Raw genomic sequence first — 16,898 nt, 5'->3', positions numbered from 1 at the left:
ATATATAGTCACTATGAGGATATTTAGACCTCTTAAAGGGATATTTTTTATTCAAGATACAGTGGTTTAATATATTGTATTTTGAAGAGATATTCCTTTAATGAATATATTATATAAAATATCATAAAATATCAAATATTATTATTATATTTGTACACCCTGGTGATTTTCCATACAAGTTATTTTTAAATACAAGATTATATATTCATATGTTTTTGTAATTTAAATTTTGGTTGAGAAATGAAACAATTGTAGGTGAAAATGTTAATAAATTAATCTGTATCCATTAGATCTCTACATTTTCAGTATATATATAAATAATATATATATATAAATTATATATATATATATATATATATATATATATATAGAAGGGCTTATAATCTAAACTTTGTCCTTGTAAATTATGAATTTATTATATTTATCATATTATCATTATTATTATTATTGTTATTAATATTCATATTCATAATAAGGTGGCAAACTGGCAGAATTGTTAGCACACCGGGTAAAATGCTTAACAGTATTTTGTCTGTCTTTATGTTCTGACTTCAAATTCCACTCAGGTCGACTTTGCCTTTCATCCTTTCATAGTCAATAAAATAAATACTGGTTGAGCACTGAGGTCGATGTAATTGACTTATCCCTTCTCCTGAACTATCTGGCGTTGTACCAAAATTTGAACTCATCATCATTATTATTATTGTTATTAATATTTATATCCATAATTTATTTTGTATACTGTAATAAAACGTCTACTCTGAAATTAAAAATATACCAAACTTTCCAGTCTTTGTTTTATATATATATATATATATTGTTATATTTTGGGATGGTGCTTTATTTTTGCCAAATAAGCACATGCACTATATATTCATTCTTCACTTCTGATTTATTATTGTTCTTATTTTAGTGTCCTTTGTCTGAAATCTTTCATCACACGTCCTGTGACTTCTTCAGTGAATCTCCATCCCACATATTTCTTCTTGGTATTTTATTCTAAAGGTTTTATCTTAATCCTGCAACTTTTGATATATTTATATGCATACAAACACCAACACACACACATAGCTGTGTGTGTGTGTGTGTGTGCGTGTGTGTGTGTGTGTGCGTGTGTGTGTGTGCATGTACGCATGTAAATATATCAAAATTTGTAGGATTAAAATAAAGGTTTTCGATTATTCGGTTTCCTTCTGCATTCCGGTTTGAATTAACTACTTGTTACCTCCTCCTACTGAGTCAATAATATATTGAATTTTAGTTCTTAATCAATCTTGTTCCTTGTGAAAAATAATCAATATTTGTGCCATACAGACCATACAGTCCAAACACTACATTGATATTATTAAAAAACTGCCTCTTTAATATAAATATTTCTTTAAAATAATAATTTGTTTCTCTCTCTAACTCTTTTGTTACCATAGTTCTGTTTAAATACAATGACTTTGTTTTAATTTATTTTGAAAGTAATGAGGAATTTAGTAAAATAACTTTGTCATTATTAAGCAAGTCTTTGAAAGGTAAATTAATGTGCAATTTTGTTGAAAGGTTTTAATTTAAATCACTTAAAAACAGAAAATTTGTATCGTAAAACCATTGGCAGTTTTGGGCAGATTGATATCAAAAGGGTACAAATAATGATGTTAAAATAATGATCGAAATAATGATATTATCATCATCATCATTTTAATGGTCCATTTTTTTTATGCTCCTATGAGTCAGAAAGAATTTGTTGAGGCAAATTTTCTATTGCCAAATGCTCTTCTTTTTGCAAGCCTTCACCAGTTACCATGTAAGGCGATATTTTCTGATATTAGAAATGTAGGACACTGCTGGCTTGATAGTGACACACATTGTCATGCAATGTCAAGGCAAGGAAACAGTAAACACACACACATACACACACACACACACACACACACACACACACACACACACACACACACACACACACACACACACACACACACACACACACACACACACATTACTTCTCAGCCTTTTGGCTAAGATCAAAATATAATATCTGTTCTTATTAGCTTAATATCTGACGCAGTCCCTATTTGGGATCATTGATATTAAACTGATATTTAGAAAAAGTTAGGTTGGCCAAGTATTGCAGTACTTCCAGGATTCAGCCCATCTCCCATATGCACTGCAGGCATGGTTATGTGGTAAAAATCTTGCTTCCCAACCACATAGTTCAGGGTTTAGTTCTCACTGCATGGCACCTTGGACATGTGTCTTCTACTATAGCCTCACACTGACCAAAGCCTTGTGAGTGGAGCCTTGTGAGACAGAAACTGAAGGAAGCCTGTCGTATATATATATTTCCACTTAGTGAACATCTGGACACATGTGCAAAAGCCAAATCTCCCAAATTTCTTGTCTTCCCATTCTATAAATGTGCTGATAATACTCCATACCAAACAAGAATTAAAAAGTTCTTTTATCAAAAAATACAAGCCACTGCTGAAAAAGACATCAGTAATACACAATTCTCCTTTTCCTATGATTTAATTATTGTAAAATGTCTACATTTTCTTAAGAAAACTAAAATTCATGTAGCAGCTATCATCTATCTTTTTTACTCCACACCTCATTATCTTACCCCACACCTTGTTAACAAAGAAAGGATATGTTTTAACATATTCAATAGGAGGGAACTAGCACTAATTGATAACATTATTTTTCAACAGAATAATGACCAATAATTGTCTATAACATTTTTATGTAAACAATTATTATATGGCTTATACATATCTCTCTTTTCTAATTGTTGTATGACAAATTCAATGGAGAGAAGCTTTTATGTGACCTTGTTGTGCGACTACCACATAAGCTTAATACATGAATATTGAACAATCAGTTTGTGCGTTAACAGATAGTGTTCTGAGCCACTTTCCTTCTTTAAAAGCAAGCTATTTTTATGACAACAGCCTGAATAGACATAATTCCTGACAGCACCCCGTAAACTATGCCCTTTTACAAAACTAATGTGAAACCTATAAAGTGCATTCTTATATTTTAAAATATGATTAAATTCTAATTAATTCTAATATATTCATATATTCGCTGTGCATTTTCCAATTTATTTCTTCTAATCATTCACTTATTTGGATTAACAATTTTTGTGTGTGAGTGTGTGTGTATCTGTGTGCATGTGTGTGTCTTTGTGTCTGTGTTTGTCTCTCACCACCACCTGACAACCAATAAAATATGTAGCAGGCTTTAAAAAAATTAGTACTGGGGTTAATTTGTTTGACTAAAGTTCTTCAAGGTGGGGCCCCAACATGACTGCAGCCTGGTAACTGAAGTAAGTGAAAGAAAAAGATAAACAAAGACATATGTGTGTGTGTACATACATACATACATACATGATGGCTGCCCTCTCGTTATCGAGTATGGCCATTGCATGAAGCTTAACTTAACGGTGCTGTGATCGAATGTGACTTTTTAGCCCAGCCAAAGATCTACAATGTCTTGCACCATACATTTTGACAAAACTTTAAAATTCATAATGGTCATGAACAAGAGATTGCCACTCTGTGCCAACACTAATGCCCTTGTTTCTTACTGTTGTCTCATCAAAGCTCTTCATGCATTTGCCCAATATTGATCTTGTCTCTGTCTCTTATGGAAGCACTTGGCCAAATGGTGAGGATTTTGGGCCTGTTATTATAAGGTCAAGGTTTCAATTCCTGCACTGGATAGCATTTGTGTCCTTTAGTAAGACACATTAATTTCCCATTGTGCCAGACTCTACACTACAGTTGCAGGCTTCTTTCTTTGAAGATGTCATATCCCCAATGTTCCACTAGGTCAAAAGTGAGAGGTCTGTGAGTATGTTTATGTTCACTTGTAAAAACTACATTAAACACTTAAAGCAATGAATACAAGCATGATACAAGCTACAAAGTCATATTGATTGTGAAGGGTGACTATGCTATATCTTGTGGTTTCTGATTCTCTGAAAGTTGCTGAAAATTTTTATATCATCTCAGTACTTATTCTGCCAGTCCTCCACTTTTCCTTCTTTAAAAATAGGGATCTTTCCCATTGACAATAGATGAAGGCATGGCTCTGTGATTAAGAAGTTTGATTCCCTATTGTGTGGTTTTAAGTTCCATCCCACTGTGTGGCATCTTGGGAAAGTGTCTCCTATTATAGCTCTGGGCCAACCAAAATTTTGTGAATGGATTTAGTTGACAGAATGTGAAAAGAAACTTGATAAATGTGTGCGTGTGTATTACGAAACTCATGTCATTTGAGAAGTGCTGTTGACATTTCTCCTCTCAATAAATCACCGATTTACTTCATGCCTTTGAAGCTGTGTGTAATAAGAGATCCCTTACTTGAAAGTCAGGTATGGGTTAGTGTCAGGAAGTGCATCCAGCATGTAAAACAATGCTTCAATAGCATAATAACTAGACTTGACCTCAGGAAAACAGATGCTTAAAATTTAATAATGCTGTTCTTTTTCTACCCCTCTCTGCTACCTTGACTACCTCCAAAACTAATTTCCTTAATATAATACAGTTTCAGTCTTGATTTTTTTTTTTGTCTCTTTTCATAATTTTCTTAATTTCCCTCCAATTGAAGAAAAATAAAATGGAGTAACTAATCCCTGAATTTGAACAATTATATGTTGTAAATATTTCAAAATTATACACCATTAAGAATTTGCTTCTTAATTTGTCTAATATCCTGTTTATTTTCCTAAAACTTAGTTTGGAATTATGTATTGTCAATGACCTTGAGAAGTATTAGTTTTATGACACTCTTGCATTGGATTGATTTATGATTATATTGTATTTACTTTCATGTATGAAGTGAATTATAAATAGTAATAATAATAATAACAACAACAACGATGATGATGATGATGATGTAACTCATTCCAGAAGCTGTAGGAGCACTTGGAATACTAACAACCAAGTTCGAGAAATATGTTGGAGAAATTGGAATTGACATGAGGTTAGAGTATGCTCTATAAACTGCTCTACTGGGGACAGTGACGATTTTGAGATTGGTACTTAGGTGTTCAGTATCTTTCACAATACGTAATATCAAGGTACCAAGTCTCATAATTCATAGAACAAGACCCTGAGAAACCTTGTGAGACTTTTGATAACAGGTTGCTGTCTGCTCTCACAGAATTAACTAGAAGTAAGACTGAGAGGTCTGAGAAGTAAAATAAAATAACAATAATAATAATAGTTTCAAATTTTTCCACAAGGGCAGCCAATTACATCAACCCCAGTGTTTAACTGGTACTTAATTAATCGACTCCAAAAGGATAAAAGTCCCAAGTTGATCTTGGTGGAATTTGAACTCAGAACATAACGGCAGATGAAATACTGCATAGAGAAGATAGAGGGATGCAGAACAGTTGGAGGGTGAGCAGCAATAGTAGTAAAGATGATACAGTCGTTGATGAGTGAGGGGACAAGAGAAGGATTTAACATGGTTGGGTAGTCAGTTGGAGCCAAGGGAGGGGAAAAAGGCTGGTCTAATGCGTACAGTAGGGAATCACTGTAACACTACCTTAAAATAATAATAATAATAATAATAATCATTGTTTAATGTTCATTTTCTATGTTGACATTGGTTGGACAGTTTGACTAGAGCTGGAAAGTTGAAGAGCTGTACTAGGTTCCAGTTTGATTTGGCATGGTTTCTACAGCTTGATGCCCTTCCTAACACCAACCATTTTACAGAGTGTGCTGGGTGCTTTCTATGTGGCACCAATCCTTTCTACTATAGGCACAAGGTCTGAAATTTTGGCAGAAGGGACTAGTCATTTACATTGGCCTCCAGTGCTTGACTGGTGCTCTTTTTTCATAGACCCTGAAAGGATAAAAGGCAAAGTCAATCTCAGCTGCATTTTAGCTCAGATGAAATGCTGCTAAGCATTCTGTCCAGCATGCTGACGATTCTGATAGTTCACTGGCTTAATTATAATCTTTTCTCTATCAGTCATGTTGGCCCCATACATACAATACTATGTACTCTAGACAAAAGAGGGCTACAAGACATTGGGATAAACATATGCATACAATACAGAAATGAGTGGGGAGGTAAGAAACATAGCAAAATATACTAAAATTGGTTATGGCAGAGAGCTGGCAGAAGCGTTAGCATACCAGGCAAAATGCCTTGTGGCATTTCATCCATTCCGTCAGGTTTGACTTTCCCATTCATCCTTTCAGGGTTAAAATAAGTACCAATTGAACACTGGGGTCAATGTAAACGACTTACTCCTTTCCTTCAAATTGCTGGCTTTGTGCCAAAATTTGAAGCCAATATATTAAAAGTGGTTAAAAATTTAGTATATAAAACAAATATGAGTTTATTATCTACCCATAAGGATGTGAAGATGCCACCTAGAGATGATCAGGGCTCTCCATACCTTCAACTATCTTACTATATGAGCATATTCAGGCTTTGGCTAAGCCACAAGGACTTTCACCTCTTTGAGTGACTTAACTTTAGCTGTTGCTAGAGTATTAGTGTGATTTTCATCAACACTAATTTGTAGGTGAAGCATTCTCTCTTCTCCTTCTTGATAAGCACAGTGTTCCTTTTGTTCTTCTTCAGGTCATTCATTAAATCCATGAGGTTGTTGATACCGATCCAAATAGCTATGAAGCTTAAGTACTGCAGACAGACAGGCTTCCTCTTACCTATGATCAACCAACATGCTTTCAGTCTGCCTCACTGCTTTTTAAAAATTTTATTTTTTCTGTTTATTTATTTAAAACCTTTAATTTTTCTTTTTTTTACTTTCTCCTGTGATTTCCCTCTGTTCTCCACCTTCCATCTCATTGATGCAAGTTGAAGGAGTGGAACTGCCAGTTTTGTGCTGATGGAGTAGAATTGCCAGTTCTGTGTTAAAACAGAAAAACTCTCTTGGCTTCTTGGTGCTGGTTGCTAAGGATGAGGCTATTTCAGTTCTTTTTGCTTCATCTCTGGCTGTTCTTGGGATTACTGGTAAGTTTGCTGTCATCAATTCACCGACATAAATTTACCATGAAGAAAGTTCACCGTGAGGAAAGTACACCACAAGAAACGTTTACTGAGAAAATATATCCATAGTATCTCACCATTAATAGTTAAAAACTATTTTATTGAGAAAAAAATGGTGAATTGGTGACCATGAACTTTTCCTGTGGTGAATTGATGATGGTGAACTTCCTCTACAGTGAAGTGATGATGGAGAACTTACCTGTCATGGTCCTTGGAGCTGCAATCAGTGGTACTCTGGAAAGAGTAATAGAGCAGAAGCAGCAGTGGCCTTTACCTCAGGGGTTTGCTGCTGTTGCTATCAATACCTATTTTTCTTCATTTGCTTTTCCTCTTCTTCTGGGCACAAGGCTTTATTACCAAAATTTCTTTCATCCCCACACCACCAGATTGACCTCCTTTCTTCTTTCTCAATAGAGTATGATTCTAGAATAATCTCATAGTCTTCAAGGGTCTGAATACCCATAGAAACCTCCCTCAATAATTTTTCTATGGGTCACCTTCATGTGTGCTTCTTGCCTGTACTGTGCTGTAAAGGTCAAACAAGTCTGTCTAACTATGACCCTTCTGATCTGTTTTTTCCCTATGTCCTGGTCAGGTATGTAGTGCATGTGTCTGTTTTCTTATCTCAGCCTCATCTTAAACACAAGGCACACACTTTCATGTGTTCTGCTTTCATCAAAGGAGCACATGTCCTTCCACACATAGGACAAGTCTCTCTCCAGCTCTTCTTTGGTGGGCATATGGAACCCTTTCCCATTGTTTGAAAAACAAGGACGTTTGTTTCTACTCACAGTATCCTAGATAAATTTCTGAGAGAAGGAGGTGTTGTCTTTCTTGACATACTTCACGTATATCTCCCCAATTTTTCCTTGTGGTGGCTCAGATCAATGAGTTCCTTTCGCTTACTTGTTTGCTTGCTTCATACTCTTGTTGATAAGGTTGTGGTCATCCCAGGTGAGTGGTCCCAGAGATGTCATCATCCATAGAGCCAACCAGGTTCACCAGTGCTTACTATCCTTGCCGGTCCAGTGCCAGCCCCTCTGCATCCTCCACTGTGACTCTGAGCCTCTGGAAATATTCCCCAATCATGTCCAACCATCTGGTGTGAGACTTGCCATGAGGCTTTTTCCAGCCCACAGCTACTGTGTAAGAGGAGAATAAAACCCTGGTAGGATGATTTAGCAGAAGAGGAAGGACATGTCCATACTAGCTATGAAGTGGAAGGCTGTGGACTGATGCATGCATACATGCAATTCTTGGTTGGAAACCTGATGGTACCATCTGATGTTCTCAATGGTTCTCAAGGCTTTGTTATCAAAGTCATTGATCCTCTTAGCCTGGGTCTTCATGAAGGCCACAATTTTGATCCAGAGGTGAGAATGGAGAAGGCTGATGCATTGTAGATATGGAGTTTTGTCTTCCAGGAGATAGAGCAATGGTGCCAAAGGAGCTTCAATAGGGAGTACATAATCCTGGCAGCCACACCACATCTGCAGTTGATCTCCAGGGAGTTTAGGCAGATGAAAGAACTGATCCACAATATTTGTAAAAACCAAAATATTGTTGGTGTTCGAGTGTCTTATTTGATAGCATGGAGTGTTATTGAGTTTTTACTTTTTAACTTACTAAAAGGTGGCAAGCTGTTCTGGACAAAGCACTTGGCAGCCTTTCTTCCAGCTTTATGTTCTGAGTTCAAATTCCACTAAGTCAATTTTACTTTTCATACTTTCAGGGTCGATAAAATAAGTACTAGTTGAGCTCTGGGGTTGATGTAGTTAATTATTTCAGGCTATATCGCTATAGTTGGAAGAACTATTTTCGTCTTACTGAATGTTCTTTACGTCTGATTTGAATAAGCAACAGGGTTAAAAGATATTTATAAGCTAAGAACAAACTTGAGTATGCAGATGCATGCAATGTATATTCATATATGTAAGGTACTGAAACAGCAAAAAGAAAAAAAGAGAAAAGTCTACTTCTTACATGACTTTCCACAAGTGCAATGTGAACTTTAATTTATATAAAGATGAGTTTGAAATATGTGCAATTCCAATTCTACTTATAAGAGTCTCTTTATTGCAAAATTTTTGTTCAAAGATTTTGAAAGGTAGCCAAATTTCAGGATAACAGACCACAATTTCTCAAACGTTCTTGCTTATCCTAGATGCATGCAAATTTTTGTTAGCACTTCTAGTAAAAATCCATCTTCTTTGAATGGAAGCATGTGGCTTTGTGGTTAGGATGTTGGACTCATGATCATAAGATTGTGGTTCCAATTCCTGGACTGGACAACATGTGTCCTTGAGCTTGATACTCTAGTCCACTCAGCTGGCAAAAATTAGTAATCCTGCAATGGCCCTTATGAATCAGCATGACCCAAGAAGGTAACTTCACATTACATTACATCTTCCTTGAGCTTTTCAAATCAGTATGGATCAAAACATGTGTCATTTTTATTTCAAATTTAAATTAATGTTTTATCACTATTAATTTTTTTGTATGTTTTTCATTGTGTAGCTGTAAGTTCTGCATCTCTTTATTTTAAAATCTATTTTTCTGTTTGAAGATAATTATTTGGAAAAGGGAGAGCATGTTTGTTTACACTCTTGAAGATACTGCCACCTTCACTGTAGCAAGTACCTCTTCCTGCTTTTTCTGAAGTGATTATCATGTAATATGAGTAAATAATTGGAAATAACATATGACAGGAATATATACAGCTAAATAATACAATATCAAGACAAACCTTGTTCTGTCCCAGGGAATTGGAATGGATTCTTAATTAATATGAAGGCCTTTGTCAATATTCTAGATAGAGAAACAGGAAACAAAAAATAATCCTTTTTCAATAAATAATCATGTTATATTTCATTTGTTAGCACTCTGTCAGAGACATCTGTTTGCTTGAACAATCATGTTGTAGTAGTAGTGGTAGTGGTAGTAGTAGTAGTAGTTGCTGTCATTATTATTATTTATTATTGTTGTTATTATTATTATTATTATTATTATTATTATTATTATTATTTTTCTTTGTTAGCCAAAGAGATTTAAGAATTATAGAATAATATAAAATTTACACTAGGGGTTACAAAGAAAGAAAGGATTATGTGGAATATGAAAAAGCATGTTTACAAATTATAAAGGAAAAGGATAAAAGACAGAAAACAATATATGGTAGGATTTATCAAAAATTTCACTGACATACACATGTATATACTTACATCTGCATACAAATACACACATAAATATATAAACATATTTGCACATATGTACACACATGCACATACAACACACACATACTAATATGTATTCATACACACATATTTGCATGCAAATAAATTGAAAAATGTACAATAGCGCAGGATAATTCAAACACAATATAATTTAAAGAAATTGGACATGAACATTTTTCTGGATTTTTCAGGACCCTGTTCATTTAACCATTTTTCAAATTGTGCTTGAGTGCAAGTGAATGCCTCATTAAGCATTTTTTGAGATATTTGGAGTTGAAAACACCAACATCATGAGGATTTATCTTTTAGGTTCAATATAATGCAATTTTAATTTTAATAGTAATCTATTTTTTGCATGCTGTCTATATTCTGAACCTAATTGTTTTTTGTATCATTCCAACTTCTGTGGCATCACAGATGTCTAATTTTGTCTATTAACTGTTTGTTTGACTTTTGAAGAATGGTAGGCCTTTGTTTGTTTTCATGTACATTTTATTCTTTATTTTTGAGGAGATATTTCATTGCCAATTAGAAGAAATTGTTCCACTTCACCCAAGCTTGTTGTTTTGTTGTTTTCCCTGTGATCATTTCCACTTTTTCCCCCTTCTATATAGTCATCTGTAAATATTTCTTCCTCATTATATGATGAAAGATTGGTACTGCAGACTGTTACTACTAGGAAACAAGGTATTTTCTCAACTATATATCATACTGAGCCTAAAAATATTTCCTTTGCTATACTTCAAGTTTTGGTTGGTGTTACTCTGGAAACTGGAGTATGTTGTTGTTTATCTCGTTGCTCTTCATTATTTTCCTTTTCTTTGTTTTTGCTTAATTTTTCCCAATTCTTTTAGGCATTCAGCTCTAAGGTATATTTTACTCCCAGCAAATATAACAACTAAGCTTTCTACCTTGTATCATAAATCTCAGGCCCATTGTTTCAGCACCTTCTATTGGATACAATTCTAGTGTGGCTTTCCGGCCTTCAGAGGGCAATTGAGTTTATTTTGACATGCCTCGATCACAAGTCTCCTTCTATTAAGCTTGCTTTGATTACTCTTCCATGCTGTGACACAAAAGTTACTATTAGCTAAGGGTCTACATCATGCCCTGTGTTTCTTATTGTGATTCTTTGATTCTAGCACAAATTTATAGTCATTTTTATCATCATCATCATCATAGTGTTCGTTTTTCCATGTCTGCATGGGTTGGATAGAATTTGCTTTAACATTAAAATATGTATATGTGAGCATGTGTGTGTGTGTGTGTGTGTCTGTGTGTGTGTGTGCATGTGAGAGAGAGAGCTTGTGTGCATGCATGCAGGCTTTTGTACTAAGCTGGTTGTTCACTCAGTGAGAACTGGCACTGGGTAAACAGATCTTCCCAATGGAGTTTAACAAACCTATTGTTGCACGCTGTGTAAGTGCTTTATTAATTAAACTAGAAAGCTCTGGCTAAATTAATCATTCAAAATAGCATATTATAAACATGTTACTGCTACAAACTAACAATATCACTATGTATTCTAATACATTAAGATCATAGATAGTTTTGCAGCATCTCAACCACCAGCAGATAGCATAACCACTTGGCTATGAAGCAAAAGTTCAATAATAAAGGCTGCAATTATATTTGTTGATTAGAATTGAATGTTTGGATTTCCGGTTTTAGCCAAATTTCAATTTTAAATTCTGACTTAAAATATCTTTTTTATTTTACTATAATTTTTTTCAAAGCGTTTCTATTTCATTTATGTAAAATTTCAAAGTGGGGATGAAACAAAATATTAAATTGTGAATTCCTATCTTGCATATTTCTCTCAGCTAATTTAATGGAAGGATGAGCTTTTATTTATTTTTTTATTTTTTCCATTTCATTCTCAGGGGCACCTGTGTTTACTGTGGAACCAGAAGATATGCAGCTGGAGATAGGTACCTCAATGGTGTTTACCTGTGCTGCTACTGGCGATCCTGAACCTGAAATTTCTTGGTTACATAATGGGTAAAATATTCATCTATATCTCTTGTGTGTCCATAGCTTATATCAGGTCCAGCATTTTATACTTACCCCTTCTCTACATACTGAGCAAAGTTATTTCCTTGAAGGTACCAAGATCCTGTCTTCTTTCCTACTTGCCAAAACCTTTGTCTTTGCCAGGTTTACCTTAAGACACCTCAATTCCAGGTTTGTTTCCATGCCAGACTTTTTTTCTAATTCCCCTATAAAATCGGCTATGACAGCTCGATCATCAGCATATAGGAATCCACATGGATAGCCATTCTTAAAGTCCTCAGTGATGGCTTGCAGGACTATAATTATTGGGAGAGGACTAAGGATCGGTCCTTGATGGACTCCTACTGTCTTGCTAAATTCATCACTGAAGTCATTGCCGACTCTCACTTTACTTACTGCATCCTTGTACATAGCTTGAACCACCTGCACAAGCCCTTCATCTATACCTAGCTCCCTCAAAGCCTGCCAAATTACTGAATGTAGTATCTTGTCAAATACTTACTCCAACTAAACAAAAACCAAGAACAGTGGTCTATTCTTAGCTAGGTGTTTCTCCTGCAGTTGCCTCACTAGGAAGGTTGCATCTGTAGTATCTCTTCCAGGGACAAAACTAAACTGCATCGCATCCAGATTTACTTTGTCACGGATCAACTGGGCTATAACTTTCGCCTTGGTCTTCATAATTCGGTCTCTGTATTTCAATTTTATTTCTCTCCCTTTGAAGCATGCTAATAATGTGTGAGGTTTTCTGGTCAGTAGTGAATTACATTATAGAGTTCCTATAGTAGTTATTTTTGAGCACAAATCAGATTAAATATTTTCTATGTACACCAGTCTATACTACGATACACAGGAAGCTTTTAGTCTACATATTCTATGATGTTGGTTCACTGTTTGTTGCTTATCTCTGATATTTGTTAATTCAGTGTTCTTTACTTTTTTTTTTTTTTTTGCTTTATTGAAAATTTTATGTACTATGTTTTTGTTGTTGTTGCTTGTTTTCTTGGTCTGGCATTATTTGTAATTATTCAATAATTTTTGAAAGAATTAGATTATAAATTTATAGTGACAACATGGATATTGTATTCAACAGCTTAATAATTCTTCCTTCCCAAGGTGGCGAACTGGCAGAATTGTTGGTTCACTGAGCAAAATGTCTAGCAGCATTTCTTCCAGCTTTATGTTCTGAGTTCAAATTCCACTGAGGTCTACTTTACCTCTCATCCTTTCAGGGTCAATAAAATAAGTACCAGTTAAGCAGTGGGGTTGAAACTATTTTTTTGTTTGAAACTATTTTTTTGTTGAAATACATCAATTTCATCAAGGCAATATGACTTGCAGAAAATACCATGTTTATGGTAGATATTTAACATCATTTATAGAAAATAGTCATGAAATTTAATTCTGCTATTAAAAGGTTACTGTTTCAATTCTAAAGAACACAGCAATTAGCTGCTTGTTTAGCAAACAGCTACTTATATCAGGAGAAATATCCATTGCCACAAACCAAATGATCTGGTGCCTTTTACCTGACAGTTATCTGTCAGGCAAAGGATGTTACCTCTGGTAGACTTGTGGCTGATCTAGAAGGAAATTTTTCTCTCAACTACTTTAAACAATAAAAACAGAATTGAGCACCGGTTTCAAGGTTTCACAGAGCTTAAGGAGAAAATAAGAGAATTATAGTGGTGTTCTAAAAAGTTGCAAAAGTATTTTAGCCATTATGGATGACTGAACGCATGATTATAGAAACTAAGTTAATTAGAAGAGTTTGCAACTATGAACCAAAATTTTTGTCTGTCAAAATTGCATTTTAATTTTAATATTTCTTATTTCTCTTTACAACAAATCTCTGTGTGTGTGTGTGTGTGTGTTTGTGTGTGTGTGTATGTGTGTGTGTGTAGCCAGTTTTTATGCATGTGTTATTATTTTGGGTGCTTTGTAAGCAGATATTGTGTAACTCAAAGCTTACGATAGAAGTGTAGTGATGACATTTATAAAAAAATGTACTGGAAACTGCACATTTTAAGAAACATTTAAAATAAATTCCAAATCCTTGATTAACTGTTCTATTTCCTTGTTATTAATTTCTTTTTTTTCTTCCTTTTCTACAGAGAAATTCTTACTCAATCAGCAACCATCATCTTTTGGGGTGACACCTTAAAACGGCTAATGATCCAGAACATTAAGCAATCTGATAGTGGAACCTATACATGTGTGGCTAGTAATTCTGTTGGTCAGACATTTTCCAGGGCAGCTCGGTTACAATCAGATTTACCAAGTAGTGAGTTGCTGTTAATTATAAAGCATTTCCACCCATCTGTGCATCCAACTTTACTGAATCTTGTGATGTTCTCTTTGTTCTCTTGCAATGTTTCATCTCTTATAGAGTTGTCTGTTTCCCGCATAGTTGCATGGTTTTAGAACTCAGTTTATAGCAGTTATCCCATTAATTATAGTGTTTCTGTGGTGTTGTTCCATCATTGTGTCTTTCAAAATTAATAATAAAGTAAAGACCCCTTTGGACATGAATGACCGTGGATTGCACCTAAAAAGTACCCCACAGAGGCACAAGTCCAGACAAGGTTGTTTATGGAAGACCAGTAATCGCCCATGCATAACAGCCTCCCTTCCCCACACCACCAATGTTATCCAAAGGAAAAGCAAAGGTCAATGCAGCTTAGTACCAGTGATGTTGCAACTCATTTCTACGGCTGAGTGAACTGGAGCAACATGAAATAAAGTTTCTTCCTCAAGAATACAACACACAGCTTGGTCTGGCAATCAAACTCACAACCTCACATTTGTAATCCTGACATTCTAACCACTAAGTCATATGCCTTCAAGGTTAGTAATACCTGCTGAGTTTTGGCACTACTTCTCTCAGTCATACAATGTACAATGGCCATTGGTGCCTACACTTTCATATGCCCTTAAAACACAAGCAAACCAAAAAATGTTTTCGGATTCTCATAATATTAGTAAATATTAGTAAATATTTCCATAGGTACTTTATTTTATCAACCCAAATAGGATCAAAGGAAATAGTGACCTCAGAAAGTAGTGGCTAGAACTGAACACTACAAAAGATCACTACAATTCTCTTTGGTACTAGGTAATCTTTTGACAGTAAAGTATTCAAACCTTCTAGCTAAACTTTCCAGCTATGAAAAGTACTTCAGTTTTATTATTTTGGTTGACAGCTTTGTTACTCAAAGATTTTCTATATCATATGCAAATGGTGCTTCACCAATCCTCTTCCTTTTTGTATTAATAATCTCTTCTGAACCACAAGGCATGGCTCGTAGTGCAGGCCTGGCTATGTGGTAAGAAGTTAGCTTCTCAATCACATGGTTTTGAGTTCAGTCCTACTGCAGGGCAGCTTGGGCAATTGTTTTCTACTATAGCCCCAGGCCAACCAAACCCTATTGAGTAAATTTAGCAGATGGAAAATGAAAGAAGCCGATCATGTATATGTGTGTGCATGTTTGTATTTGTGTTTGTCCCCCACCACTGCTTGACAATCTGTGTTGGTTTGCTTACATTTCTGTATCTTAGAGGCTCAGCATTGGAGATTGATAAAATAAGTATCAGGCTTAAATAAAATAAAAACACTGGGGTCAATTTATTGTACTAAAAACATTGAATGGTTTTAGTCAGCAGATCAACGCCAGTACTTATATTATGCCCCAGAATGGCCACAGTCCAACAGCTGAAACATGTAAAAGATGAACAATAAATTCATTCATATGTTAACTATGTGCCACTTCACTCCCAACTTCCTCCATCTTCTTTCTAATTATGACTAACTTTAAACTTTTTCTCTCTGAAAAACTCCCATTTAGACTAACCTCTAGCAATAAAATTCACCACTATTACTCAGCTTACAATGATGTTTTTCTGGAAATTCAATATCATATATAGACATGAAACTAGCTGCTCCCATTGAAAGTGTGACCAGGTGCCTAAGTAAAGAAAGAATCAATATTACATTCTTATAACAATAATAATAATATATTTGTACTTATTAGCTTAGGTAGTTTTAATAATGATATATTTGTACTTAAAATCATCAGTACACTATTTCTGGTATTATTTTGACTGACCTTTTTTGTAAATAGCATGTTAAGTTGTTTTTTCTTATGAAGTTGTGTTTCACTGATGTTGTTGAAAAAACACGATGATGATAGTCTCATCTTTACCACCAATTTGGTATAAATAACATTCCTATTACATATATTTATATATATATACATGCTGCTATATGTCATCATCATCATCATCATCATCGTTTAACGTCCGCTTTCCATGCTAGCATGGGTCGGACGATTTGACTGAGGACTGGTGAAACCGGATGGCAACACCAGGCTCCAATCTAATTTGGCAGAGTTTCTACAGCTGGATGCCCTTCCTAACGCCAACCACTCAGAGAGTGTAGTGGGTGCTTTTACGTGTCACCCGCACGAAAACGGCCACGCTCGAAATGGTGTCTTTTATGTGCCACCCGCACAAAGAGCCAGTCCAGGGGCACTGGCAACGATCTCACTCGAAAACCCTACAAAGGCCAGTCAGGCGGTATATCATCATCATCATCATCATCGTTTAACGTCCGCTTTCCATGCT

The 16,898-nt window shown here is 35.1% G+C and overlaps 1 protein-coding gene and 1 pseudogene across 1 annotated transcript in view; both read left to right on the top strand.

The window, feature by feature from the left end:
- Nucleotides 1–16,898, top strand: part of LOC106877351 (peroxidasin homolog) — a 142,284-nt gene that overhangs the window by 87,992 nt on the left and 37,394 nt on the right. Inside the window, exons 7-8 of the mRNA XM_052967102.1 lie at nt 12,146–12,263; nt 14,390–14,559. Coding sequence (XP_052823062.1) covers nt 12,146–12,263; nt 14,390–14,559 — 288 coding nt within the window. The remainder of the gene's footprint in view (nt 1–12,145; nt 12,264–14,389; nt 14,560–16,898) is intronic.
- LOC128247755 (U2 spliceosomal RNA) lies at nt 1,987–2,148 on the top strand (annotated as a pseudogene).

Source organism: Octopus bimaculoides, chromosome 4 (assembly GCF_001194135.2).
Source record: "Octopus bimaculoides isolate UCB-OBI-ISO-001 chromosome 4, ASM119413v2, whole genome shotgun sequence".
Taxonomy (NCBI): domain Eukaryota; kingdom Metazoa; phylum Mollusca; class Cephalopoda; order Octopoda; family Octopodidae; genus Octopus; species Octopus bimaculoides.
The sequence above is the reverse complement of the archived record's forward strand: the minus strand, read 5'-3'. Positions and strand labels throughout refer to the sequence as shown.